Source organism: Haliotis rufescens, unplaced genomic scaffold (genome assembly GCF_023055435.1).
Source record: "Haliotis rufescens isolate VD_foot unplaced genomic scaffold, xgHalRufe1.0.p SCAF_131, whole genome shotgun sequence".
Lineage (NCBI taxonomy): Eukaryota > Metazoa > Mollusca > Gastropoda > Lepetellida > Haliotidae > Haliotis > Haliotis rufescens.
Genome location: NW_025963815.1, coordinates 448,994 through 475,937, shown reverse-complemented (window position 1 = coordinate 475,937; position 26,944 = coordinate 448,994). Strand labels below are relative to the sequence as shown.

Sequence of the window (26,944 nt, the reverse complement as noted above, 5' to 3'; positions counted from 1 at the left end):
ATAAATAGATCGCGCGACATAGCAGAACTATTACATAATGGGGCTCAAACATATCCAAATCCTCTCTCAGTGGATGGGTAGGGGCATTGTCTACAACATTCTACATTTGGTTTTCAAAAAGGGGGGGGGGGGGGGGAATCCGGACCCCCTGGAACCCTCACTATGGATGCGCTATGCGAATAACATCAACTAACTCAAGTCGGTTGTATTAATCTTATCAGTCATTGAATTTAAGGCCCATAGTCACTGACCTAATTATCGAATTAGCAGTGTGGGCTTTCGTAACGTAATATGAAAACAGGTATTTGTGGGTATCATGTTTGTTGAAGGTTAAAGGGCTGTATCACTGTTGCCTACGTGTGTACATCTACAATTTACGGTGTGCTGATGAAAGAACCCATTGTTCCTCTCCCTGCAGGCAGTAGGCTAAGGAGTGTTGGCACCTTCACTGACCGACTGGTGCTTGAGGGGGAAGCCAGGGACCCTGATGATCCGACCTCCGAAGAAGGGGAGATAACCCGGACATGGACATGTGTACTTTCAGAGGTAACATAAACAGGATACTTTTGACATGCCATTTCAATTGAAAGACACACGCCTATCGGACTGAGTATAATTAGGTAGGAGAGCTTCTAAGGGACAAACCCGTAGCTAAACATTTCAGTTCAGTGCGACACTCTACTACAGACCTACATTAACAAATCATACAACAGCTGCAAACGGACCTTGAGTTGGACCATAGCATGGCCAAACGCCGATCCATTGAACCAAAATAGGTCATCGATCTCAAAACTATCCACCCGCAAGGCATGAACGACACGATCTAATCCTGGAGTCCCCCACCCCTTCACTAACATACTGGAAGATATTCAGTGATTGACAAATTAAGCAATAGTTTTATGATAAAATAGTATCTGGGTATCCAGTGTCCGACCCATGTATTCTTCATGATTATACCGTTGTCTTCCCGACCTAGTGGATAGAGCGTCTGCCCGGAGATCGGAAAGTCGATTGTACGATCCGCTGGCCGCGTCTCACCAAAAAACATGGTAAACAATGGTACTTGTTGTTTCCCTGCCTTGGCATTACTTGGGATAAAACAAGAGCTGGTCGACTCGGTGTCAGGATACTGTGTCTCAGAGATAAATCGATGATACCTGCAGCATTGGGCCTCTGTGTTGTTGGCACTATAACAATGGCATTAGTGCGGATTAGAACAAGCAGCCTATAGACACCACACAGAGACACAGACACACATACACACACACAAAGACACAGAGACCCACACACAGACACAGACACAACACAGACCACCCCCCCCCTCCCCCCTCACACACACACACACACGCGCGCGCGTCACTATGTAAGTGCAATAATTTTAAATGCGACATTAAACCCTATTCCCCCCTACCCTGGGCGTGGTATGCTTATCGTTGTCATGGGGAAGGTATCTTGTTAATTCTAAGCACTCCGTACGTTAGTGATTACGTTATTCATATTATGTTTAACCTCACACAAGGAACCAAGCAGGCTGTGCAATGGAATGTCAGGCCAAGTGGAGCAGGATTTACTCACTCTGAGCCCAGCAGCGTTCGCGACTGACGGCAAGTGCGTCTTCACCTACACCGCCACAAAGGGCATCGGCGAGAGTCGGAGAACAGCCAGGCAGTCTGTCACAGTCGAGTTTATACAGGGCGACATCTGTGATGTGAGTATACATGGATTGATATTAGAAATAAGTATTAATTTTATATATCCAACTTGGGTCAATGATTTTCATTGAAAACAACGATCTTGTGTTATCAAGTGTACATGGGAGCCAATTTTCCACTTCAGGTAAAGATGATCACAGACAAGACCCTGTATTCCGCATCAGAAGCCATACTAGTAGTTGCACGGTGTCAAACCACAGAACCAGTCGTCTTTCAGTGGTCCAGCTCAGCTGATGAGGATGGTGAGAATAGGCTGTTAATTGATATACGATGTACGATATATAATACATATCATATCACTATCAATGATATGCACTTTTTTTCATTTTATATAGACAGTCATATCACAGGGGATGTAACAACCGGACTCGTATTACATCCCCCGCAGGCATGATATGGTTCGTCAATGCATTTTTAGTGGGCGCTCGATATCAGCCGGGGTGTTAAGAAATTGGAGTTACGTCGCTTAGTGCGTCGTCTGCTCGGCTTGCGTCTCCGTCACATGCAAATAGATTCATTTTACAATGTGTTGTTCTGGTATATACCCCACATCAACCCGAGATTCCCACATCAACCCGAGATCCCTGTATCAACCCGAGATCCCCATATCAACCCGGGATCCCCATATCAACCCGAGATCCCCACATCAACCCGGGATCCCCATATCAACCCGAGATCCCCACATCAACCGGGGATCCCCATATCAACCCGAGATCCCCACATCAACCCGGGATCCCCACATCAACCCGAGATCCCAACATCAACCCGAGATCCCCACATCAACCCGAGATCCCCACATCAACCCGAGATCAACCCGAGATCCCCACATCAACTCGAGATCCCCACATCAACCCGAGATCCCCATATCAACCCGAGATCCCCACATGAATTCGAGATCCCCACATCAACCCGAGATCCCCACATCAACCCGAGATCCCCACATCAACCCGAGATCAACCCGAGATCCCCACATCAACCCGAGATCCCCATATCAACCCGAGATCCCCACATCAACCCGAGATCCCCACATCAACTCGAGATCCCCACATCAACCCGAGATCCCCACATCAACCCGAGATCCCCACATCAACCCGAGATCAACCCGAGATCCCCACATCAACCCGAGATCCCCATATCAACCCGAGATCCCCACATCAACCCGAGATCCCCATATCAACCCGAGATCCACACATCAACCCGAGATCCCCACATCAACCCGAGATCCACACATCAACCCGAGATCCCCATATTAACCCGAGATCCCCACATCAACCCGAGATCCCCACATCAACCCGAGATCCCCACATCAACCCGAGATCCCCACATCAACCCGAGATCAACCGGAGATCCCCACATCAACTCGAGATCCCCACATCAACCCGGGATCCCCATATCAACCCGAGATCCCCATATCAACCCGAGATCCCCACATCAACCCGAGATCCCCACATCAACCCGAGATCCCCTCATCAACCCGAGATCCTCACATCAACCCGAGATCAACCCGAGATCCCCACATCAACTCGAGATCCCCACATCAACCCGAGATCCCCACATCAACCCGAGATCCCCACATCAACCCGAGATCAACCCGAGATCCCAACATCAACTCGAGATCCCCACATCAACCCGAGATCCCCATATCAACCCGAGATCCCCACATCAACCCGAGATCCCCACATCAACCCGAGATCCCCATATCAACCCGAGATCAACCCGAGATCCCAACATCAACTCGAGATCCCCACATCAACCCGAGATCCCCATATCAACCCGAGATCCCCACATCAACCCGGGATCCCCACATCAACCCGAGATCCCCACATCAACCCGAGATCCCCACATCAACCCGAGATCCCCACATCAACTCGAGATCCCCACATCAACCCGAGATCCCCACATCAACCCGAGATCCACACATCAACCCGAGATCCCCATATCAACCCGAGATCCACACATCAACTCGAGATCCCCATATCAACCTGAGATTCCCACACCAACCCGAGATCCCCATATCAACCCGAGATCCCCACATCAACTCGAGATCCCCATATCAACCCGAGATCCCCACATCAACCCGAGATCCCCACATCAACCCGAGATCCCCACATCAACCCGAGATCCCCACATCAACTCGAGATCCCCACATCAACCCGAGATCCCCATATCAACCCGAGATCCCCACATCAACTCGAGATCCCCACATCAACCCGAGATCCCCATATCAACCCGAGATCCCCACATCAACTCGAGATCCCCACATCAACCCGAGATCCCCACATCAACCCGAGATCCCCACATCAACCCGAGATCCCCATATCAACCCGAGATCCCCATATCAACCCGAGATCCCCATATCAACCGAGATCTCCATATCAACCCGAGATCCCCATATCAACCCGATATCCCCACATCAACCGAGATCTCCATATCAACCCGAGATCCCTATATCAACCCGAGATCCCCATATCAACCGAGATCCCCACATCAACCCGAGATCCCCACATCATTCCGAGATCCCCATATCAACCGAGATCTCCATATCAACCCGAGATCCCCATATCAACCCGATATCCCCACATCAACCGAGATCTCCATATCAACCCGAGATCCCTATATCAACCCGAGATCCCCATATCAACCGAGATCCCCACATCAACCCGAGATCCCCACATCATTCCGAGATCCCCATAACAACCGGAGATCTCCATATCAACCCGAGATCCCCACATCAACTCGAGATCCCCACATCAGCCCTCTGGCCTTCAGCCCAAGGGATATGATATGAAAGTGCCATATAATTACTAAATATATACCATGCGGCGCTGTTGTACACACTTACAGTTAAATACCATTTCCGTTGGTACAACTAAGAGTCATCAATGTCTAGGTAGTTGTAGTTGACTCAAGTTTCACTTATTTAGTTGAATCGTCTTTCATTCCCGTTGAAACTCGTGCAAGTATCGACTCTTCATGAATACTGTCATGACCTTCTTGGCGGTTTGGTAGCCTGATGGTTAAGGCCCGAGATCGTCACAGCGAAGACCCTGGTTCGATTCCCAGCATGATACATGTCTTGTACATGACCGCTGAAATATTGCTAAAACACACAGGATCGAACTCACTCATTGACTTGCAGCAAAATCAGGTTAACAGTCCTTGTTGAGAGAGAAGGGATAGGGAAGGTGACGTCATGTGATGTGTGCATGACTAGGGGTCTTCTGACACACATAACTTCATTTGGCTATCTGGACGCCTTCAGTGTTAGTCCTTTTCGAGGATTACACTGGGAGATTAACGGCCCTAAACATCTAAACAATTTGTTTGTTTGTTGTTTCACGCCGTATATAGAGTATGTAGCGTGGCTGTTCCCGGGATTCATTGATTGGATCCCCAGGACATCTGAGGTTACTTTAAACTGGAGTTGTAGGCACAAAGTCTGGAGAGTATTAAGATATCACACGTTGTCTATTTGTTTCAGGTTTCGACTATATCGCGCTGAGTGCTGACACAGCCGTTATGAGTGGATCTGGTTTATCAGAAAATAACCAGTTCTACCAAAGCAGTTTGCTGATAAAGAAAGGTACATTTATCCTTACAACGTCTGTGTCTTTATATTGTCTGTGTACTCCCCAGGGAGATCACGTCTATATTGTCTGTATACTCCCCAGGGAGATGACGTCTATATTGTCTGTATACTCCCCAGGGAGATCACGTCTATATATTGTCTGTATACTCCCCAGGGAGACCACGTCTATATTGTCTGTATACTCCCCAGGGAGATCACGTCTATATTGTCTGTATACTCCCCAGGGAGATCACGTCTATATTGTCTGTATACTCCCCAGGGAGATCACGTCTATATTGTCTGTATACTCCCCAGGGAGATCACGTCTATATTGTCTGTATACTCCCCAGGGAGATCACGTCTATATTGTCTGTATACTCCCCAGGGAGATCACGTCTATATTGTCTGTATACTCCCCAGGGAGATCACGTCTATATTGTCTGTATACTCCCCAGGGAGATCACGTCTATATTGTCTGTATACTCCCCAGGGAGATCACGTCTATATTGTCTGTATACTCCCCAGGGAGATGACGTCTATATATTGTCTGTATACTCCCCAAGGAGATCACGTCTATATATTGTCTGTATACTCCCCAGGGAGATCACGTCTATATATTGTCTGTATACTCCCCAGGGAGATCACGTCTATATTGTCTGTATACTCCCCAGGGAGATCACGTCTATATTGTCAGTATACTCCCCAGGGAGATCACGTCTATATTGTCTGTATACTCCCCAGGGAGATCACGTCTATATTGTCTGTATACTCCCCAGGGAGATCACGTCTATATATTGTCTGTATACTCCCCAAGGAGATGACGTCTATATATTGTCTGTATACTCCCCAGGGAGATCACGTCTATATTGTCTGTATACTCCCCAGGGAGATCACGTCTATATTGTCTGTATACTCCCCAGGGAGATCACGTCTATAAACTGTCTGTATACTCCCCAAGGAGATCACGTCTATATATTGTCTGTATACTCCCCAGATAGATCAGGTAATAATTTGACGCAAAATTGTACATTGACCAGTGCAATGCTATGTCATTTCAATTTCTAAACCCTTTCTGTTTCCAAGAGCGATATCTTAAAGACTGACACACTAATTGCTACGTACGTGCATTGACTCTTATCACCAGTAATAGTGCAAATTCCAAGATATAATATTTCTGCTTCATGCGCTGAGTTAACATATCATTCGTTCAATAAATGGCATGCGCTACACGGATATGGTTGAAATATATGAAAGTCTGTGTATGTATAGGGAATTTCTCCACGAGAAAAAGCATGTGTCACAAACGTGCATGTCAATAAACGAGATCCGACCTTGGAGCCAGTTTCACAATCGTACATAAATGAATGTATCGCATCGTGATGTTCATCTCCTTCAATCTACTTTAATATATCTCCAATTACATATTGATACTAACCCTTTGCCAATTCGTGAACAGTTCATGAATCAAACACGTTAATTTGATGTCACTGTTTAAGGTTGAATAATGTGTAAACACACTTAAGTAGGTCAACTCCATGTAGTATTGGGCGGTGTGGTAGTCCAGTGGTTAAAGATATCGCTCGTCACGCCAAAGACCCGGGTTCAATTCCCCATGTGAATACAATGTGTGAAATCCATTCCTGGTGTCCCCCGCCGCGATGTTGCTGGAAGTTTGCTAAAATCATTCCTTGTAGTGACGTGATGTGATGTGTTTGTTTTAGGGAGACTGAATCCTGGATCCACGTACCGAATTGTCGCCGACGTCATCTACCCTGACAAACAGGAGAGCGGGTCTGCTATCGACATCAATGTCAGTGCCGGTATTAGGAACTGCGAGCTGCTAACAGCCGACTACACAGCATACAGCAAGGTAAGGTCCTACTCCAGTCTTGTCATTGTTTTTTCTTGTTTGTTTGTTCTACGCAGCACTCGGCAATATTCCTACAATATGGCGGCGGACGTAATCGAATAATCGGTCTGGACCAGACAATTCAGTGATTGACATCATCGACCTATGTGGATGCGATTCGATTAAATGCATCAGCCACATCAGCGAGTCTGACTACCCGATCCATGTTGCGGGAAAGAGCTTCCTCATATTAACAATCACTGGTTTATCTAGTCGACTCGATTATTTACAGGCCGCTGAATATTGCTGAGTGTGGCGTTAAGCAGCCAATAACAAACCAATATTACCATCTATGAAAGCTCCCAGGGCCACGTGGTTGTTAATTTGACTTAATAAGTCACGCTGTTGTCACACTTGTCACACTTGTCACGCTGTTGTCACACTTGTCACACAAGGTGCGGTGGTAATCCTGTAATGATGGCTACTGCAGTAATATCACACAATTGATTTACTCACTCACCGACGATATTTGCATGTGTCTTGGAAGGCAAGTTTAGCCTGTACCGGAGTAAGCTTGTATACGAAAAATGTATCTCCTATCAAGAACAAATGTCTAATTGTTTAGGTGTAAAAGTAGAAACCTGAAAAATCCCAAAAAACATTCAGCAATATTTGATGTTTTCTCCCCAGATATTCCTTGACACTGAGAACTGCGAGAGTATTGAAGCTCTCACATACCAGTACTTCTACAACACGGGACCTGGCGACAGTGACTTGACGTTCATTAACAACGGCAAGAGAATCGAGCTTCCTGGTCCCGTAGCAACCACTGGATACGGAATCAACTTTGCAGTCAAGGTAATAAGGCATTATATGGTGCAAATGTCTGTTTTATTAAATCGTGAAAATTTTATTTGGGAAAGAAATCTTTCTGCGTTGCCTCCCATGAATTGTAGAACAAACACTGCTAGCATTAAACCCCAACTCCAACTTTTGAACATGTTCATATCTCAGCTGAGAGATCATCATCATCATCATCATCATCATCATCATCATCATCATCATCATCATCAGTCAGACCCACCTTCACGCTTATGCACTGTAATACAATGAACGACATTTGATTGTACTTAATTATGGGAGGTGTTCAGATTGCATAGGTGCCCGTTGGTCTCGACTGTGTCTTGTGTTAAAACCATCTTTCCTTCTTCCTTTCAAGGTGAGTGGCGTGGAAACGGGAGAGTGGGAGCTGTTCCACAAGACCGTGACTGTTCAGCCTGTGAGTGCAGAGGGCAAGGCAGCAGCCAAGCTGGACCTGGAAGAGGAGGTGCAGGACCAACTCAAAGCCGGTGAGACAGTCTACATGTATTTCAGTAAGAAATATTGTAACCGGTAGTGTACTCCACTCATATACCCCCTGAAAAATCAATCGGAACACACCTTCGCTAACTTGCTTATCTCGCTTAATCGAGCTGAGCTGAAATGAACCGATGTTTATGTGAATGCGTTGGGTAAGGGAGGTAACTCGATGTTTGCGTTATCTGCCAGCTGTCAAAATGGCTGAATCAAAGCGTTTTATTCAGTCGATGTGATGTACACTGACGTCCTAGGGTACAAAGACTTACACATGGGGTCCATCACAGCATATACCCCTCGAGATCGGTCGACAACTTGTCCTGATGTAAAACAAGACACCTCGGACGAAAATAGTTTTGTTTATATCATCTTGCTAACGCCTCTTCTTTGCATTTGCATTTCCGTTCAAACAGTGTATCAGGGCTTTTAGTATGAACCGTATTGACTCCATATAAATTATTGTGGGTTGGTAGGCTCTGGGGTGTTTCGTCATGAGATCCTATACGTGTATAATATGCAGTAATGAGACCACTTTCTGGCACCTGCTGGAATACTGGGTTATTGGTGCTAAGGAACTAAAAAGGTAGTCTTAATAGGTGACCTAATGGTTCGAATAATCTGATTGGTTCCTAGCCCGGAACGTTGCTCATAATATGAAAAAAACACTTTTCGGTGGATATTTGGTACTCCGAGTATACTGCTTGTGAGTAAAACTGTCCTTTAAATGGTTTATTCCAGGATCGAAAGACGACGCCGCGTCACTGGCGGCGACAGTGTTGACAGGATTCACGTCTGAAGACACAGCAACCCGCCGAAAGAGGAGCGTTGACACTGACCTCATCCAGGTGATCTTGGACGCTGCGGCTAACATCATCAGCACCAAGGACGAAGGCATAGACCTCGCAAGTGTACGAATGGTGCTGACTTCTCTCGACGCATTGCAGTATTCAGACCTAGCAACTGGAGACAAGCAGAAGTTTGTTGAGTACATGGGGGGACTTGTTGAGATTTTAATTTCTGAAGATGAACGGTTGCCGAGTCAGCTACCCCAGAAGATGGCCGTGTTGGTGAGTGAGGCTAAGGCGGACGGTGTTGTTACTGAAGGTGCGATCACTGCCCTTGGGAAAGCGTTAGAAATGGGGTTGAACAGCGGCCTAAATCTTGGCGATGAAGTGGTGAACACATTCCCTGACAAAGACGTGAAGACTGCCAAGGTCTCTGCGAGTGTGGCCGTTATCTCGGGAAAAGACGGAACCAATGACGTGAAGCTGATGCCCGGCCAGTCCTTCACTACAAGGTACCCCCCACAATCATGTAATCATTAACATTCTAAACAGACACATGTGTCACAGTGGAGGTCAGTGATGATGTAATCCTAACGACTATTACATGACTAGTAATAAGGTGTTAGTGAGTGAGTGAGTGAGTGAGTGAGTGAGTGAGTGAGTGAGTTGTATTTTTCGTCGCTTTTGGCAATATTCCAACACTATCACGACGGGGAACACAATAAATCAGCGTTAGAAATTGCCACTAATCATTTAGTCCTGGCCAAACTGGCCAAAAGTTAAGGTATCATAAAAACCAGCAGAACAAGGGTTTTGTTATTTGTTATCATTATAAGGACAAGTGGACGAAAACTGTTTCTACCGCTGTAAATGAGCTTCACACTTTGTACCCATTTAGGGAATCGAACATGGGGGGTGAACGCTTTAACCACAAGCCCCCTTTGCCCTAGTTTCAAACGTCTAAAACATACATCACTTGTTGCTTTCCTCGCACCCTCACGCCCCAATAACACTGTATTATTTCCGTATGAAAGGTTTCCTGGTAGCGTCACGCTAAAGCTGGTAACTTATGCTGAGGAAGTGGACAATCTTTCCCCTGGGGATATGGCGGACAAAAGGACCAGCAGCATCTTCTCAGTGTCTGTGTACGACAGCACCACGGGTATGGTGACATAGGTGCAGCTGTATCAATGTTGAATCAATGTTTTTGTTCTTCGTGATGAGCAATAATACAAACCTCTGAGACAAGAATCCGTCAAAACTGAATACACTGAATTAAACGTCTGATGGGTAGGGTTTTCGGGCAGGATAAAGGATAAATACGGTATCCGTTGACGTCTTCTACTAATCAGCTCAAATAATGAAAATATTCATTTGGAAGTCAGTATCTTTAGGGTGAAGTGCTTTTTGCGAACATTCCTGGAAAAAAATCATTTGTTACCGTTTGTGAGAGATTTGAATACTGGTTCGAATTTCAGAATAGGGCATCAAAGGGTTATCACGTTTGTTTTTTGAGATATGAAATATCTTGTTTTTGGAATAAACTTTATATCCTCTATGCACATTGTGTATTTTGTGACATATTTCTGTTACAGGTGTGGAGGACAGCATATCCAGCCTGACTGAAGAGGCAGTCATCTGTCTACCAAAGACGCAGAACCTCCCAGGATATGAGATCACGCCCATGTATTTTGACCACACCTCTAACCAATGGGAGACAACTGGGGTGACGCTCATGGCGACACTACCCCCAGTGTGTGAACTGGACATGATTGCTATAAAGACGTCCCATTTCACGGAGTTCTCAACGTTTGCAACTCAAGGTAAGCCAGTGTTGCAGCAACGTTGGTTGATCATCCTCTCAAGGCAAGGGAGTTAACTGACTGTAAAAGTTCAGTTTCCACCCTTGCCGAACTAGGCTGGAATTATGGAGGGTTATGATTGGTCAGTAGGAGGGACATAGAAGGGACATAACTCGTAATAGCCACTGGTGGCGCTACGATTCAGACCAGATATTCCAGCCTAGTTCGGCAAGGACTGGACTTCTACAGTCAGTTAACTCCCTTGCCTTGCCTCGGGAAGATGTGATTGAAACTACCCTTAATTGATACGTGACCCTGCGGCCACTGTCTAACCGAAATCTGTAGGTAATAGTTTGGTCAGGAAGTCTCTGCACTGTGTATACTCTTTTAAAAAAGTTAAAAAGACGATTAATTCAAATTACGAACGAATCGTGTGTTCTTTAACTTCTTTTGAGTAGCATATATCAACTAGGAGGTGTACTGAAGGTATGGTACATTCAGAGGAATTTAACATTAATCACTTTGTCCGCCTGTTTGTGCCCTGAAGTGTTTGATCAGCCATGCAGTCCATTTTAAATCTTAACAGGAACTTGTGATATGTAATAAGCATGCATATGATGAGTTAGTAACCATTACACATTTTGGAATATGTTTGGGAAATAGTTTGGGATTGAATGAACCACTATTATGCAGGGACATATTTGTTTAAGTGATATGAAATGAATACCTTGAAATTGTAAGGACCTAATTTTTCATATTGGGGGAGTGTGTGTGTGTGTGTGTGTGTGTGTGTGTGTGTGTGTGTGTGTGTGTGTGTGTGTGTGTGTGTGTGTGTGTGTGTGTGTGTGTGTGTGTGTGTGTGTGTGTGTGTGTGTGTGCGCGTGTGCGTGCGAGTATGCAGCAGGGCATGGATTCATCCCACATGTGACATTCTTACCATGTCAGCTTGCTGAAGATGTTAACCACTTTGGTCATGCGTCCGACCTCGGTTCGGAAGGTCCGTGTTTTGCACTCGGAACTATTATGTCCGCTTCAGGCAGGTGTGTGGATGTTGTTCTGCGTACGTGTGTGTAACACTATGCTTGTACCCAGGATTCCTGTCACAGTGTATAGTCTGTATTATAACGACTTTTCCGTGTTTCAGATATCAACGAGTGTATCACCGGCGCACATACCTGTGGTGATTACGTTTGCACCAACACCGATGGGAGCTTCACCTGCTCATGTGGACCCGGCTTCACAGGCACATACCCCACGTGTACAGCCGGTACGTGCAACAGTTAGAATGTATAAATATAATAATGATTTGTTGACGGGCGCAGCTGCCTGGACGTATCTGGAGTTGTTTACCTCACTCCGTCTACCTTTAGATGAGTCAGGACAGCTCGACATGTGGGGCGTTGAGGTAGCCTAATGGCTAGAACGTTGGCTCTTCCCGTCAATTGACCGGGTTCTATTCTCTTTATGGTTACATCGTATGAAGTCCATTCTTTGTGGCCACGTCGTGATCCGTATTGTATAACGATAAAAGTGGCATAAAATCCAACTCACTCATTCATCGCCATTTTCTTTACCCGAATAGCAAATTTCAACTTCCGAAACTTGTATTTGAGTCTTCACGCCTGGGCCCTGTATGTGGCTCTTCCAAGTCATCATGGAAATAACACCATACAAGCAGGACTTTGCTGCTATTGTCAAAAAACGAAAGACCCCAACCGACATCAACGTCAGATCAGTTCTATGCTCATGCGTTATCGAAAGCGATCGCGTGGGAGAGGTGTCAGTTATTATGTGAAATTCTTTGCGTTTAGGAAGTTTTTTCTCGATCATTCCTGTTTGTGGTAAAGCATACAACTTAAAACAAGTCAAGGAATGGCCACCATTAGAAAACCTGATTGTTGCAATACAAACCAGACAGATTACTTGTAGTGATATGACTAACGATTCCGGGGTGGAATAGGTCTTCAGCAACCCATCCTTGCCGTAAAAGGCGACTATGCTTGTCGTAAGACGCGACTAACGGAATCGGGTGGTCAGGCTCGCTGACTTGGTTGATGCATGTCATCGATCCCAATTGCGTGGATCGATGCTCATGATATAAATCACTGGATTGTCCAGACTCGATTATTTTACAGACCGCCGTCATATAGCTGGAATATTGCTGAGTGCGGCGTTAAACAACAAACAAACAAACAAACGATATGACTAACCGGCTGTTCTTTAACTTCGGCTGAGTAGTACAGTGATACAATAACATAGCAACACTCAGTTCATTCGGATACTCTGCCTCTTGGAACATTACCGATATGAACAATGACTCGTTAATTATGACGCCTTCACTTCGAAAAGGCGTCATAATATACATACAGTTTAGATTTATAAGATTTCTCTTTTCTAAATTTTTCATTTTTGTGGGAAGCATACTCTTTTCGATACTTACACGCTGGTTCTGACAGGACGGGTGGTCGGGTAGCCTAGTGGTTAAAGCGTTCGCTCGTCACGCCGGGTTCGATTCCCGACATGGGTACAATGTGTGAAGCCCATTTCTGGTGTCCCCCACCGTGATATTGCTGGAATATGCCAAAAGCGGGGTAAAACCACACTGACTCACTCTGACAGGAAGACGCACAGATGTCTATATACGATGTGCAGCACTATGGTGCATCATACTTGATGGTATTACAACATTCATAAATTGGCTTTAGAAACTTGAGTTATAAACATCACATTCTATTTAGACAAAGGAGAGGTGGGTTGTATATTTAATGTGTAAAAGGTGATGAACCTTACACAATAGTCATTCTTCTTCCAAAGATATGTTTGTTTATTTTTTTAATTATTTTTTTTGTGTAACGCCGCACTCAGCAATATACCAGAAATATCACGGCAGTCTGTAAATATTCGAGTCGGGGCCAGACAATCCAGTGACTGATATCATGAGCATCGATCTAGGCAATTTGATACAATGACGTGAATCAACCAAATAGGCTAGCCTGACCACAATCTTCACGGGTTCAACACTTATGAATCATAATAGACGCAGTAGCGGTGGAAGTAAACGATGTTATTATGTTTCCTGTTGAGACGCCTGTGGCAACATCAACAACAACACCGCAGACTTTTTGAATTATGATTATAATTTTTGTTATTGATTTATTTTCAGCCGGCCTCAGATGTAGCTCCGCCCCCTGCAATGGCGGCACCTGTGCAGAATCTCCAGCCGACGTGTGCAGCAGCTGTCCGGCGAAACAGTTCGGGACGTACTGTGAATATAGTGAGTTGTTTATAGCATTCACTTCAATAAACCGTTTTTATCTCCTCAGTGCCAGTGGGGGCGCGGTGGCCCAGTCGTCTAAGGCGCCGCGATTCGCTGTGCAGAGTTGCGTCCCTTGGGCACGCCAGAAACCTATGATTGTGGGTTCGAATCCCGGTTCGCCCAAATTATGTTTCTAGGTTTGTCAGCACCATACCCGTGCTCGTGGGTTTCACCGAAGTGATAAACGTCTGGGACCTGCATCACTTCGGGCTTTCCTCCCACATTAAGCTGACACGCCGCGATATAACTGGGATAATGTTAAAAGCGGCGTTAAACCCAACTCACTCACTCACTCAGTGCCAGTGTATACAATAGATCGGAATAATGCACCTATGACACAATGATGTCTTGCGTCAATGCCGTGTATTGGGTTACATCGCAGATATGTATGTGCGCACACAGCAGCACTCGGGACTAGTCTAACGTCTAACGGTCCTTCCCTAGCAATCTGTTATCCACAGGTTACACACAACCAACTGTTTTCTCATAGACTTCTATAGTAACGTTATATTTAAAAAAATAACTAAGCATTCAACAGCTATTTCCAATAAATATGTGCACAGTCTGGCCTTAAAGCAGCAATAAAACCAAAAAATGACCAGCTTAGCTCCTTTTCCGAGCACATGAAGCTAAACACACCACTACCAGTTCCGCACCAAATGTAACTTTGAACACAATGCCATTTTAGAATGTGGTCAAATGCCTCGGTGGCTGAGTGGGTGAGATCGCTGACTTTGTGTGCTGTCGGTTAGGTGCCTGACGATGGCAGTGTGGGTTCGAATCCCGGATGGGACTCAACCCAAAAAAGTATTAGAATCTGTACTTTGCTAAGAATGTGTTATCCCAAATATAACATGTGTTACAAATGTCACTTGCTTGTAAAATATCTGTGGTCATATACAGCATAAGTCACCATCTTAAAACGACAGCACTAAATATAGAAAAAAACATTGTCAGTTTTAATAACTGGATGGATGTACATTTGAAAAACATTAGCTATAGACCAAATAAAAATGATCACATTTTATTAATCAGACATGAGTAAACATTATTGGAAAAACTGACGAAAACATCACCTTACGTTCTCAAAAGACCGAAACGCAAATACCAGAACTGGATACAGACATGCAGTATGTAATACGTTACAGAGTACAGTGCTCAATATACAGTAATATGAAGATAAGGGGAGATGTAGTAGCCTAGTGGTTCGAGCGTTTGCTCGTCACGCCGTAGACCGGGTTCGATTCCCCATCATGTGTGAAGTCCTTTTCCGGTGTCTTCCGCCGTAATAGTGCTTGAATATTGCTACAAGCGGCGTAAAACTGTACTCCCTCCCTCACCAATATGAAGATACAAGTAATGTTTTGAGACATCACCGTGCAGAATACAAAAATAACACCAGAAATAGAGGAATATAGAAACACAGATACTACTTGAGATGACCACCTAATCCCCAATTGTTTTGGTATAAAGCACGCCAGACCTATCTGTTAAACAATAGTCAGCAAAAGTGGGAAGATCCGCTTTTGTGGTCTGCTCCTTTTCCACAGATATTAACACCATAATGTATGTTTATACGTGAACTGAATGAGCCTATAGAACAGAAGGGTAGCATCGTTGTCGATGGCACTAAAGCACCGCAATTCCCTGTACAAATGTAGTTCCTTCACTGAGCATTGATCAGCTGTTGCGATATCCATTTCGCCTCGATGTTATTCTTGTCCTGTGTGTGTGTGTGGGGTGGTGGGGGTGGGTGGGGGGGGGGGGGGGGGTGTGGGGGTGTGGGGGGGGGGGGGGGGGGGGTGGTAGCCTTGTGGTTAAAGCATTGGCTCGTCACGCCGAAGACCCGGGTTCGATTCTCCACATGGGTACAATCCTTTACCTAATAAGTGACATAATTCTGCACGATTTGTTTATATGCTTCATGTATATGCACATTCATAATTATAACTTATTTTATAGACAAGGGGACATTCCAGTTCGAATCGGAAACGTACAGTGTTGATGAGAACGCTGGCACAGTCACTGTCAAGGTCACCCGGACCGGAGGCCATGATGGCAGCGCTAGCCTTGTCCTCAGCCTGCCCCAGTTGGGCGATACTGCATCACCTGCTATTGACTACGAAAACATACATGGAAACACATTGGATTTCATAAACGGGGAAACTTCCAAATCATTTACAATAGGAATTGTCGACGATTCGGTAAGGACGTATTGTAGCATATCTATTCCATTGATGTCTCTTAGGGACTTGTCATACGTTATGGGGGTGGGTGAATGTGTGAGTGTGTTGTGGGGGCTGTGGGGGCGAGTGAGATTGCACTTAGGACTTTATAATATTTTTAAAACTTTAAACATATTTTCACCCAATATATAAACATTTTATTTTAAAAAGTTGAACTCCTTATAGTTGTGATAGATTTTGGCGCCCCCCCAACTTTCGCTGTGTCAGTTTTTATCACCCCATCCAACCCTTTGTCTCACCGGCGCCCCTCCCTACAATAAATGACCACTCCCTTAGAACATGTACATTGCTTGTACACTACCATATTTCGAGTCTGCTGGAAATTGTTGTATTCAAATGACAACTTCTCCGAAGGTTTAAGCGAAACCCTTATTAAACAGATTAATATGACACTGTTATTAATCGGACGTCGGGTACTGTTATGATTTGATGAAGATAACCCTCACCTTCGACAGACGTAGAGTGAGTGAGCTCCTGTGCTTATGGACGGACAAACACTTCAATGAAATACAATGGAACTCGTGAAAAAAACCTTTTTTTTCAATTTATGATGATCAAAAGTCGTATGGCCATACACATAAACGTGCGAAACTGGTTCTTAACGATAACATTGAAAAAATATTGATAGATATAGACGAGATTCAATAATGTTTATAAAGTAGCATCATTTACGTGACTCCAGCTTATTATTCTTAAGAGGCATTCACACGTTACAACAAGTTGTATACAATTTGTTGCATGCAACACATTGCATCGTGTGATAATGCAAGTCGGGCCAACTTTTGACGTATGCAACTTGTCGGGCGTGACGAAATAAGACATGCTCTATTTTCATGTATCAATATCACGTGATATTTACTTGTCAATTTGTAAACAAAAAATGGCGACTCCCATCCCTTCGGTAAGTTCCGCTTTTCGGTATCCAAAGTGTCACCATCCCACCAAGGACCTATGAAAACTAGGTACGTAGAATAAAACTGAAACCAACTTTAAGTTCGGACATTTACGTCGGTCTAATTGAAACGGCAGGCTGTGACTGTACAGTGTTGGCCCCGATAAAGTGTACGTTCCCATAATACGTTTCTAAAACAGCATACATCACTCACATAAAAAAAGCGACAAAACCCTGTCCATTTCCAATAGAAATCTCTACATAAAGCAGAGTCGAGTGTACAAGTCCGACTTATTTATATCACATGTCGACGTTTAGAAAGCGTTACTGAGGCCTAGCATGTTGTAACCTTGATCAAACAACGTCTGAGCAAGAGTCGTATGACGCTCTTTGAAATCTTGGTAGATAGAGCATGCTCGATTGTTGCGAAATGTGAACGCCAACACTTGGAGCTGCTGGAATATTGCTCGACATGAAGGGAAAGTTGACTATTAGAAAGTTGAAGTCATCCCTCTTTTCATGCAGTCTTGTGGAGAGTGTTTTGTCACTCTGAATCTTTATGCATAGATCTAAATATGAAACAGATGAGGCGGTCTCACTGGTCTCCTTTATTTCTAGTTCAGGTGGGTAAATCAGTGGAAGGGAATTGGCTATTTGTTCTTGAGCGATATCAGATCATCGATGTACCTGAAGCTTAACTTCTTGGCCAAATGACCTCGTTTTTACTTTGCCAATCCGAACAGAACAGATTCATATCATAAAAGAAACAGATCCGCAAGAAGGGGAGCACAACTGATGCCCATTGGGATGCCTACTTCTTTCCTAAATGTCTTACCCTAAAATTGTACGTAGATGTTATCAATGAGGAAGCCCAGCCTTTCACATATTGTTTTCTCGGTAAACTTCAGATGGCATTTGCTTTCATTTTTCACAAATTGTCCTAAACCTAAGAATATAGATACGTAACTGTATCTGTGTTCACGACGTTTTGTAACAAAGGCCCCATGGATCAAGGAATGTTTTCCTTTAGTTTGGCATGTGGGATAGTGGGGTAAAGTTGAAAAATCAAATTTTTTGACAGAATAGATTTGGTTCTTTTCTGAGATTGCAATATTCAATTCTAATATATGCTCTCATGTCGTTCAGATATTAGGCATTATTTTGTTCGCTTACAGTGTATATAAAGCTGTCAAATATAACTTTTCGTAGCACGGCACTTTATCGATGTAAGATACAAATGTGTCTACAACTTAGGTAGCCTTGTGGTTAAAGCGTTCGCTTGTCACGCCGAAGACCCGGGTTAAATTCTGGACATGGGTAGAATGAGTGAAGCCCATTTCTGGTTTCCCCCGCCGAGATATTGCTGAAATACTTGTAAAAGCGGCGTAAAACCATACCATACCAAACCAAAAGGATGTTTGGTTTGAGAAAAGTGTAATAATTGTTATTCGAATTGTCAAAGATAATTCTCCACAAGAAAAGGTTACAGTTACCATGCCTTTACCATAAATTAATGTATTTCTGTTCATTAGTTTGTGAGAGCGGATCAGATCTTTGGTGTCACCTTCAGTTTGGGAAGTGAACAGTCAGGTTCAACCACGGTAACCATCGTGGATGACGACGAAGGTAAAACTTATCCAATAAACATAACAGTGAGTGAGTGAGTGAGTTGGGTTTAACGTCGCTTTTAACAGTATTTCAGTTATATCGCGGCGTATCAGCTTAATTTGGGAGGAATATGCACGGATATGGTGCTGACAAACCTAGAAACATAATCAGGACGAACCAGGATTCGAACCCAAAATCATAGGCTTCTGGCGTGCATAGGGACGCAACTCTGCACAGCGAATCGCGGCGCCTTAGACGACTGGGCCACCCGTGCCCCCGTCTAGCATAACACCGGTCACTTGCGAGGAGGAAATGAATTACTAAAATATAATAAAACCATATATACTAAGATATTTCAAAGCATCGTTGACATGTAGTATGGCTCACTTAAGGGTTCAACATTTAGCATGTTTATATATGCTCTTAGTGTGTGAATGCAGATCACCATAGATTATGTTAATGGACATATTAATTTTTCATTTATGATACAAGTATAGCTATAATAGAATTATCAAAGAAGTTTTAGATCATAACATATTGTTATACGTGAAATATGAAACTGCTTGTTTTCAGTACAAAATATATCTTAAAAATATTCATGATCCCCAATTGTTTTGTTCAGTATGTACTTTTTACTGTTTTAAAGCAAAGTTTGAACACAATTGAATAAACTTCCACTTTATATCATGCTATATTCTTAACACTGCTTATGTTATTTCAGAGACGAACGAATGCTTATCAAATCCCTGTGCAGTTGGTGAGCGATGTGTTGATACGGCTTCATTTTACTCTTGCGAATGTCCTCCTGGATGGACTAGAGACAGCTCATCCGTTTGTCAATTTGGTAAGGCATCTTAACAAGCACATATTTTTAATTTGTATATGACATAGCCCTTAGATTGATTAAACACGTGTCAGACAGACACACAGGAAAAGGATAAGAGATTTCTACATCTACATATTTTGTATTTGCCTTCACATTGTCAGGGTAAGATGAGCACGGAGCTGACGTCATGATTTCAAAGGAACGCTGATATACCTGCAGTTCACTTATCATTCATAGTGGTTGTCAAATAGGAAACAGTACCACAGATGTTCTCGAGCTGACGGTCGTGCCAGTAACAGATATTCGTAGATTGCTGTATATTCTTCCATGGCATTGAAGGATGATCTAATTTTATTGGTTACTGTTACAAAATTTAAACCCGTGAAGATCCGGGTTAGTATCGGTTTTCAGCTATCAATGTTTGTCAGGTGGTCAGACTCGCTGACTTTGTTGATGCATGTCATCTATCCCAATTGCGAAGATAGATGCTCATGATCAGATAATCAACCGCCGTCATATAGTTTCATATTGTGGCCTTAACCAACCAACAAACAAATCTAACCGTAAGTGGTTAATGTGATTTTAGGGCCGCGTTACATCGCGTAGGAATAATATGCACCCATTTGTTGTGTCATCTCCAGTCATAATTTAGTCTCTCACAAAAAACCACAAACGACACTTTCTCTGAATGTACTCACATGTTTGTTTCATCAGGCATAAGTGACATGCCAACTGCCCCAATCACTACATCACTCATCACAATGTTATAACAGTAACCTACACTCACGCGATGCAGAATACTTACACTAACAATCAATCACTACATCACTCATCACAATGTTATAACAGTAACCTACACTCACGCGATGCAGAATACTTACACTAACAATCAATCACTACATCACTCTTTCCAATGTTATAACAGTAACCTACACTCACGCGATGCAGAATACTTACACTAACAAACCAATCACTACATCACTCATCACAATGTTATAACAGTAACCTACACTCACGCGATGCAGAATACTTACACTAACAATCCAATCAATGATGATGTTAATAACATTCAGCGGTGTTTAATCAATAATAAAGCAACTCAAAATTTAAAACAGTACGTTTATCTCCGAATTATATCTCTTATATTTATATATGCATTTATGCATGGATTTTCAATTATTACTCTATTCCCGATGTAGTTATAATTCTAATATTTTAGTAGTGACAGGATAATGATATATTTACCTCATGAAAAGTCAAGAGAGAGGAGGATGAACATGAATACACGTATTCCCTACAACGCCAAAGAAGGCATTAGTTCGTGGTGGGAAGCCATTCTGAAATGTGGGTAACAGAATTATTCGTTCTGTGAACAGCATTTAACGATATTTATTCTACATTTGTATTTGACAATTGGTTGGTATGATTACAAGGTTCGCTTTCTGTATACAGACCCAACCATAGACAGATGCAACCCTAACCCCTGCAACGAGGGTTCGTGCTTCCTGAACGGCCCCGAGGCTGTGACTTGCCAGTGCCCTACTGAATGGTCCGGGGACTATTGTGACCAAGGTAATACGCTTATTCCAGTGGGTAAAGCATTGCCAGGAACTGGTGTTGCCTATTGTATGAAGGATGGACCAGATGCTATTGTTGCCAAGGTAATACGCTTATTCCAGTGGGTAAAGCATTGCCAGGAACTGGTGTTGCCTATTGTATGAAGGATGGACCAGGTGCTATTGTTGCCAAGGTAATACGCTTATTCCAGTGGGGAAAAGGATTGCCAGGAACTGGTGTTGCCTATTGTATGACGGATGGACCAGGTGCTATTGTTGCCAAGGTAATACGCTTATTCCAGTGGGGAAAAGGATTGCCAGGATCTGGTGTTGCCAAGGTAATACAGTTATCACGGTTTGCGAAGGAAGCAACCTACTGACCTACTGTGACCAAGGAAGTCTGGTTATCTTAATGAGTTGGTAAAATATGTGTGGTAAAGATAAGATCTATTGCGACTATGGTAATACAGTTTGCTCATTGTGTGAGGCATGGGCCATGATCTATTGTTATCAAAGTTTGTTTGTTTGTTTGTGTGATTGTTAGCTGTTTAACGCCGCACTCAGCCATATACCATCTGCATGACGGCGGTCTGGTAAACTATTCACATTCTCTTGTAGATGTCAACGAATGTACGGCAGGTACGGACAATTGCCATGCAGATGCACAGTGCACAAACACCGCCGGATCATTCAGCTGCCAGTGTCAAGCAGGTGATGTGGGCGACGGAATCGTGTGTGTTGGTACGTGAAACACGGATTATCTCAATGAATACCAATGGTGATACTTCATATTCCTGTCCGCGATATCTAACTGTTGATAATCACATGACCCAGGACACGCTATTTTGGCAAATCGACTCCATTCTGTAACATAGCACTTGACCCCATTCTTCGTCATTAACCAGATAGAGGTCTGGGAATGTAGACGCCATATGTTTATCAAGATGTCACCATGAACTATGAAACTGTGGGTACATATCTAGATCCCTATGTGATACCTTTGATAGTAGCTATTTTGCCGCATCGTTTGTCACGTGATCACTGTCTGAAGCGGACTCTTCAGTAATGAGCCGGAGTATTAACCTGACCAATCTTGGTTCCGGCGCAACTTTAGAAATGAATAAATGGTCGTTGAATACCGAGTGGTAATTAGAATGAATCAGTTTAGTTCCCAGGAAAGAGTACAATATCTCACGAATAAGAGATGTGTTCTGAAAACGATTCCGACTATCCCATAATGATGTGTTGATGAATCACTGTCAATCAGTCATGGCACCAGGTGTTCGCGTATCCTGCCCCACCGGTGTCAAGGCAAATATTCACCTGACCAAAAACGAGATCATATGGAACAAGTCAAACTAGGGAATTGCATCGGATGTCATTTTGGTCAGTTTTGGAACTGATCTCAACATGTTTGCAATAAATGTTCTCGAGAACTTTACTGAGTTATTGATTGCTTGAACCCTTTCTACCTGACGCTCTTTAAAAACTTGGAAGAAAGAGCATGGTCGATTTCCCCCCAAAGGCTAGAGGCTAAAGGCTGAAGTCAACTCTCTTGTCATATAGTTTGATTAGTTTGATGTCGCTAAATGCAGTAATCCTGCATTAGTTCTTCTATGGACCACTCTAATTTAAACTGTAAGCAATACAATGTGGAAACTTACTAACCAGTGATCAATTCCAAAGTACCTGGAGAACCAGGACCAGAAGCAACACTATTACATGGTCCTGGCACACTGACATTGTATTATCGTGATTGGAAGATTAAGACTTCGGAATACTATATTCATCTTCCCGAGGCAAGAGAGTTAACTGACTTTAAAAGTCCAGTTTCCACCCTTGCCGAACTAGGCTAATCTTGCCGAACTAGGCTGGAATTCCTGGGCTCGATCGTAGCGCCACCAGTGGCTGTTGCCACTTATGTCACTTCTAAGTCTCTCCTATGGACCAATCAGATTCCACCTCTCGTATCACTTGCGTTTGCTTCACACAAAATGGTGGCGCCCAGTGAGGACGATCTGATCGATAATCAAGTTCTATATCGTGATAAAACGGGTCTTACATCGCGACATGCATCAAAACACGTGAGCACCTTGATTAAAAACATGAACAGATTTGGAAAATATCTGCTGACAACGAGTTGGCGGTGCACATGCTCTGTAAATCCTGCAATCGACCGAAATCTGCACGACAGTTTACGAACCGGATTTCGATTTCGGTGCGCGATTTCGATTGGACTATGCAAAGACTCGTTAGTCCAGCCAAAATGTAACTCCATAATACCAGCCTAGTTCGGCAAGGGTGGAAACTGGACTTTTATAGTCAGTTAACTCTCTTGCCACAGGAAGATGTACTATATTTATTCGAATGTATTATGAATAAATCATAATCAACGAACAAAATATTTTTGAATGTTCTCCTTTAAGAACCAGTAACCTTCCAATCCGCTTCAAGTTCCAACAATGTAGGAAGTAACCGTCAACATATCAAATCCTATGGCTATGGATCCAGATCTTGGTTGGCTAAAGTAGCAACTGATGGTCTTGGGTTTCAATATTAACGACAGATGGGCACACAACCCTTGGTTGGATCAAGTAGCAACAGATGGTCTAGTGTTTTTGTTTTAGATTTTAAAGACAGATAGGTACAGACCTTGGTTGGATCAAGTAGCAACTGATGGTCTAGTGTTTTTGTTTTAGATTTTAAAGACAGATAGGTACAGACCTTGGTTGGATCAAGTAGCAACAGATGGTCTAGTGTTTTTGTTTTAGATTTTAAAGACAGATAGGTACACCCCTTGGTTGGATTAAGTAGCAACTGATGGCCTGGTGGTATTTTAAATATTAAAGACAGATAGGTACAGACCTTGGCTGGATCAAGTAGCAACTGATGGTCTGGTGGTATTTTAAATATTAAAGACAGATAGGTACAGACCTTGGTTGGATCAAGTAGCAACTGATTGTCTAGTGGTATTTTAAATATTAAAGACAGATAGGTACAGACCTTGGTTGGATCTAGTAGCAACAGATGGTCTAGTGTTTTTGTTTTAGATTTAAAAGACAGATAGGTACACCCAATGGCTGGATCAAGTAGCAACTGATGGTCTGGTGGTATTTTAAATATTCAAGACAGATAGGTACAGACCTTGGCTGGATCAAGTAGCAACTGATGGTCTAGTGGTATTTTTAGATATTAAAGACAGATAGGTACAGACCTTGGCTGGATCAAGTAGCAACTGATGGTCTGGTGGTATTTTAAATATTAAAGACAGATAGGTACAGACCTTGGTTGGATCAAGTAGCAACTGATGGTCTGGTGGTATTTTACATATTAAAGACAGATAGGTACAGATATTGGTTGGATCAAGTAGCAACTGATGGTCTGGTGGTATTTTAAATATTAAAGACAGATAGGTACAGACCTTGGTTGGATCAAGTAGCAACTGATGGTCTGGTGGTATTTTAAATATTAAAGACAGATAGGTACAGACCTTGGTTGGATCAAGTAGCAACTGATGGTCTGGTTGTATTTTACATATTAAAGACAGATAGGAACAGATATTGGTTGGATCAAGTAGCAACTGATAGTCTGGTGGTATTTTAAATATTAAAGGCAAATAGGTACACCCCTTGGCTGGATCAAGTAGCAACTGATGGTCTGGTTGTATTTTAAATATTAAAGACAGATAGGTACAGACCTTGGTTGGATCAAGTAGCAACTGATTGTCTAGTGGTATTTTAAATATTAAAGACAGATAGGTACAGACCTTGGTTGGATCTAGTAGCAACAGATGGTCTAGTGTTTTTGTTTTAGATTTAAAAGACAGATAGGTACACCCAATGGCTGGATCAAGTAGCAACTGATGGTCTGGTGGTATTTTAAATATTCAAGACAGATAGGTACAGACCTTGGCTGGATCAAGTAGCAACTGATGGTCTAGTGGTATTTTTAGATATTAAAGACAGATAGGTACAGACCTTGGCTGGATCAAGTAGCAACTGATGGTCTGGTGGTATTTTAAATATTAAAGACAGATAGGTACAGACCTTGGTTGGATCAAGTAGCAACAGATGGTGTAGTGTTTTTGTTTTAGATTTTAAAGACAGATAGGTACACCCCTTGGTTGGATTAAGTAGCAACTGATGGCCTGGTGGTATTTTAAATATTAAAGACAGATAGGTACAGACCTTGGCTGGATCAAGTAGCAACTGATGGTCTGGTGGTATTTTAAATATTAAAGACAGATAGGTACAGACCTTGGTTGGATCAAGTAGCAACTGATTGTCTAGTGGTATTTTAAATATTAAAGACAGATAGGTACAGACCTTGGTTGGATCTAGTAGCAACAGATGGTCTAGTGTTTTTGTTTTAGATTTAAAAGACAGATAGGTACACCCAATGGCTGGATCAAGTAGCAACTGATGGTCTGGTGGTATTTTAAATATTCAAGACAGATAGGTACAGACCTTGGCTGGATCAAGTAGCAACTGATGGTCTAGTGGTATTTTTAGATATTAAGGACAGATAGGTACAGACCTTGGCTGGATCAAGTAGCAACTGATGGTCTGGTGGTATTTTAAATATTAAAGACAGATAGGTACAGACCTTGGTTGGATCAAGTAGCAACTGATGGTCTGGTGGTATTTTACATATTAAAGACAGATAGGTACAGATATTGGTTGGATCAAGTAGCAACTGATGGTCTGGTGGTATTTTAAATATTAAAGACAGATAGGTACAGACCTTGGTTGGATCAAGTAGCAACTGATGGTCTGGTGGTATTTTAAATATTAAAGACAGATAGGTACAGACCTTGGTTGGATCAAGTAGCAACTGATGGTCTGGTGGTATTTTACATATTAAAGACAGATAGGAACAGATATTGGTTGGATCAAGTAGCAACTGATAGTCTGGTGGTATTTTAAATATTAAAGGCAAATAGGTACACCCCTTGGCTGGATCAAGTAGCAACTGATGGTCTGGTTGTATTTTAAATATTAAAGACAGATAGGTACAGACCTTGGTTGGATCAAGTAGCAACTGATTGTCTAGTGGTATTTTAAATATTAAAGACAGATAGGTACAGACCTTGGTTGGATCTAGTAGCAACAGATGGTCTAGTGTTTTTGTTTTAGATTTAAAAGACAGATAGGTACACCCAATGGCTGGATCAAGTAGCAACTGATGGTCTGGTGGTATTTTAAATATTCAAGACAGATAGGTACAGACCTTGGCTGGATCAAGTAGCAACTGATGGTCTAGTGGTATTTTTAGATATTAAAGACAGATAGGTACAGACCTTGGCTGGATCAAGTAGCAACTGATGGTCTGGTGGTATTTTAAATATTAAAGACAGATAGGTACAGACCTTGGTTGGATCAAGTAGCAACTGATGGTCTAGTGGTATTTTTAGATATTAAAGACAGAT

The 26,944-nt window shown here is 43.0% G+C and overlaps 1 protein-coding gene across 1 annotated transcript in view; it reads left to right on the top strand.

Annotated features, from left to right (window-relative positions):
* Positions 1-26,944, top strand: part of LOC124143207 — a 77,188-nt gene that overhangs the window by 47,474 nt on the left and 2,770 nt on the right. Inside the window, exons 31-47 of the mRNA XM_048394912.1 lie at positions 419-546; positions 1,520-1,708; positions 1,837-1,954; positions 5,194-5,295; positions 7,002-7,150; positions 7,820-7,987; positions 8,349-8,478; positions 9,224-9,782; positions 10,305-10,432; positions 10,866-11,093; positions 12,217-12,339; positions 14,236-14,346; positions 16,351-16,592; positions 19,059-19,152; positions 19,856-19,978; positions 21,413-21,532; positions 22,135-22,257. Of these exons, the coding sequence (XP_048250869.1) occupies positions 419-546; positions 1,520-1,708; positions 1,837-1,954; positions 5,194-5,295; positions 7,002-7,150; positions 7,820-7,987; positions 8,349-8,478; positions 9,224-9,782; positions 10,305-10,432; positions 10,866-11,093; positions 12,217-12,339; positions 14,236-14,346; positions 16,351-16,592; positions 19,059-19,152; positions 19,856-19,978; positions 21,413-21,532; positions 22,135-22,257 (2,835 nt within the window). The remainder of the gene's footprint in view (positions 1-418; positions 547-1,519; positions 1,709-1,836; positions 1,955-5,193; positions 5,296-7,001; positions 7,151-7,819; positions 7,988-8,348; positions 8,479-9,223; positions 9,783-10,304; positions 10,433-10,865; positions 11,094-12,216; positions 12,340-14,235; positions 14,347-16,350; positions 16,593-19,058; positions 19,153-19,855; positions 19,979-21,412; positions 21,533-22,134; positions 22,258-26,944) is intronic.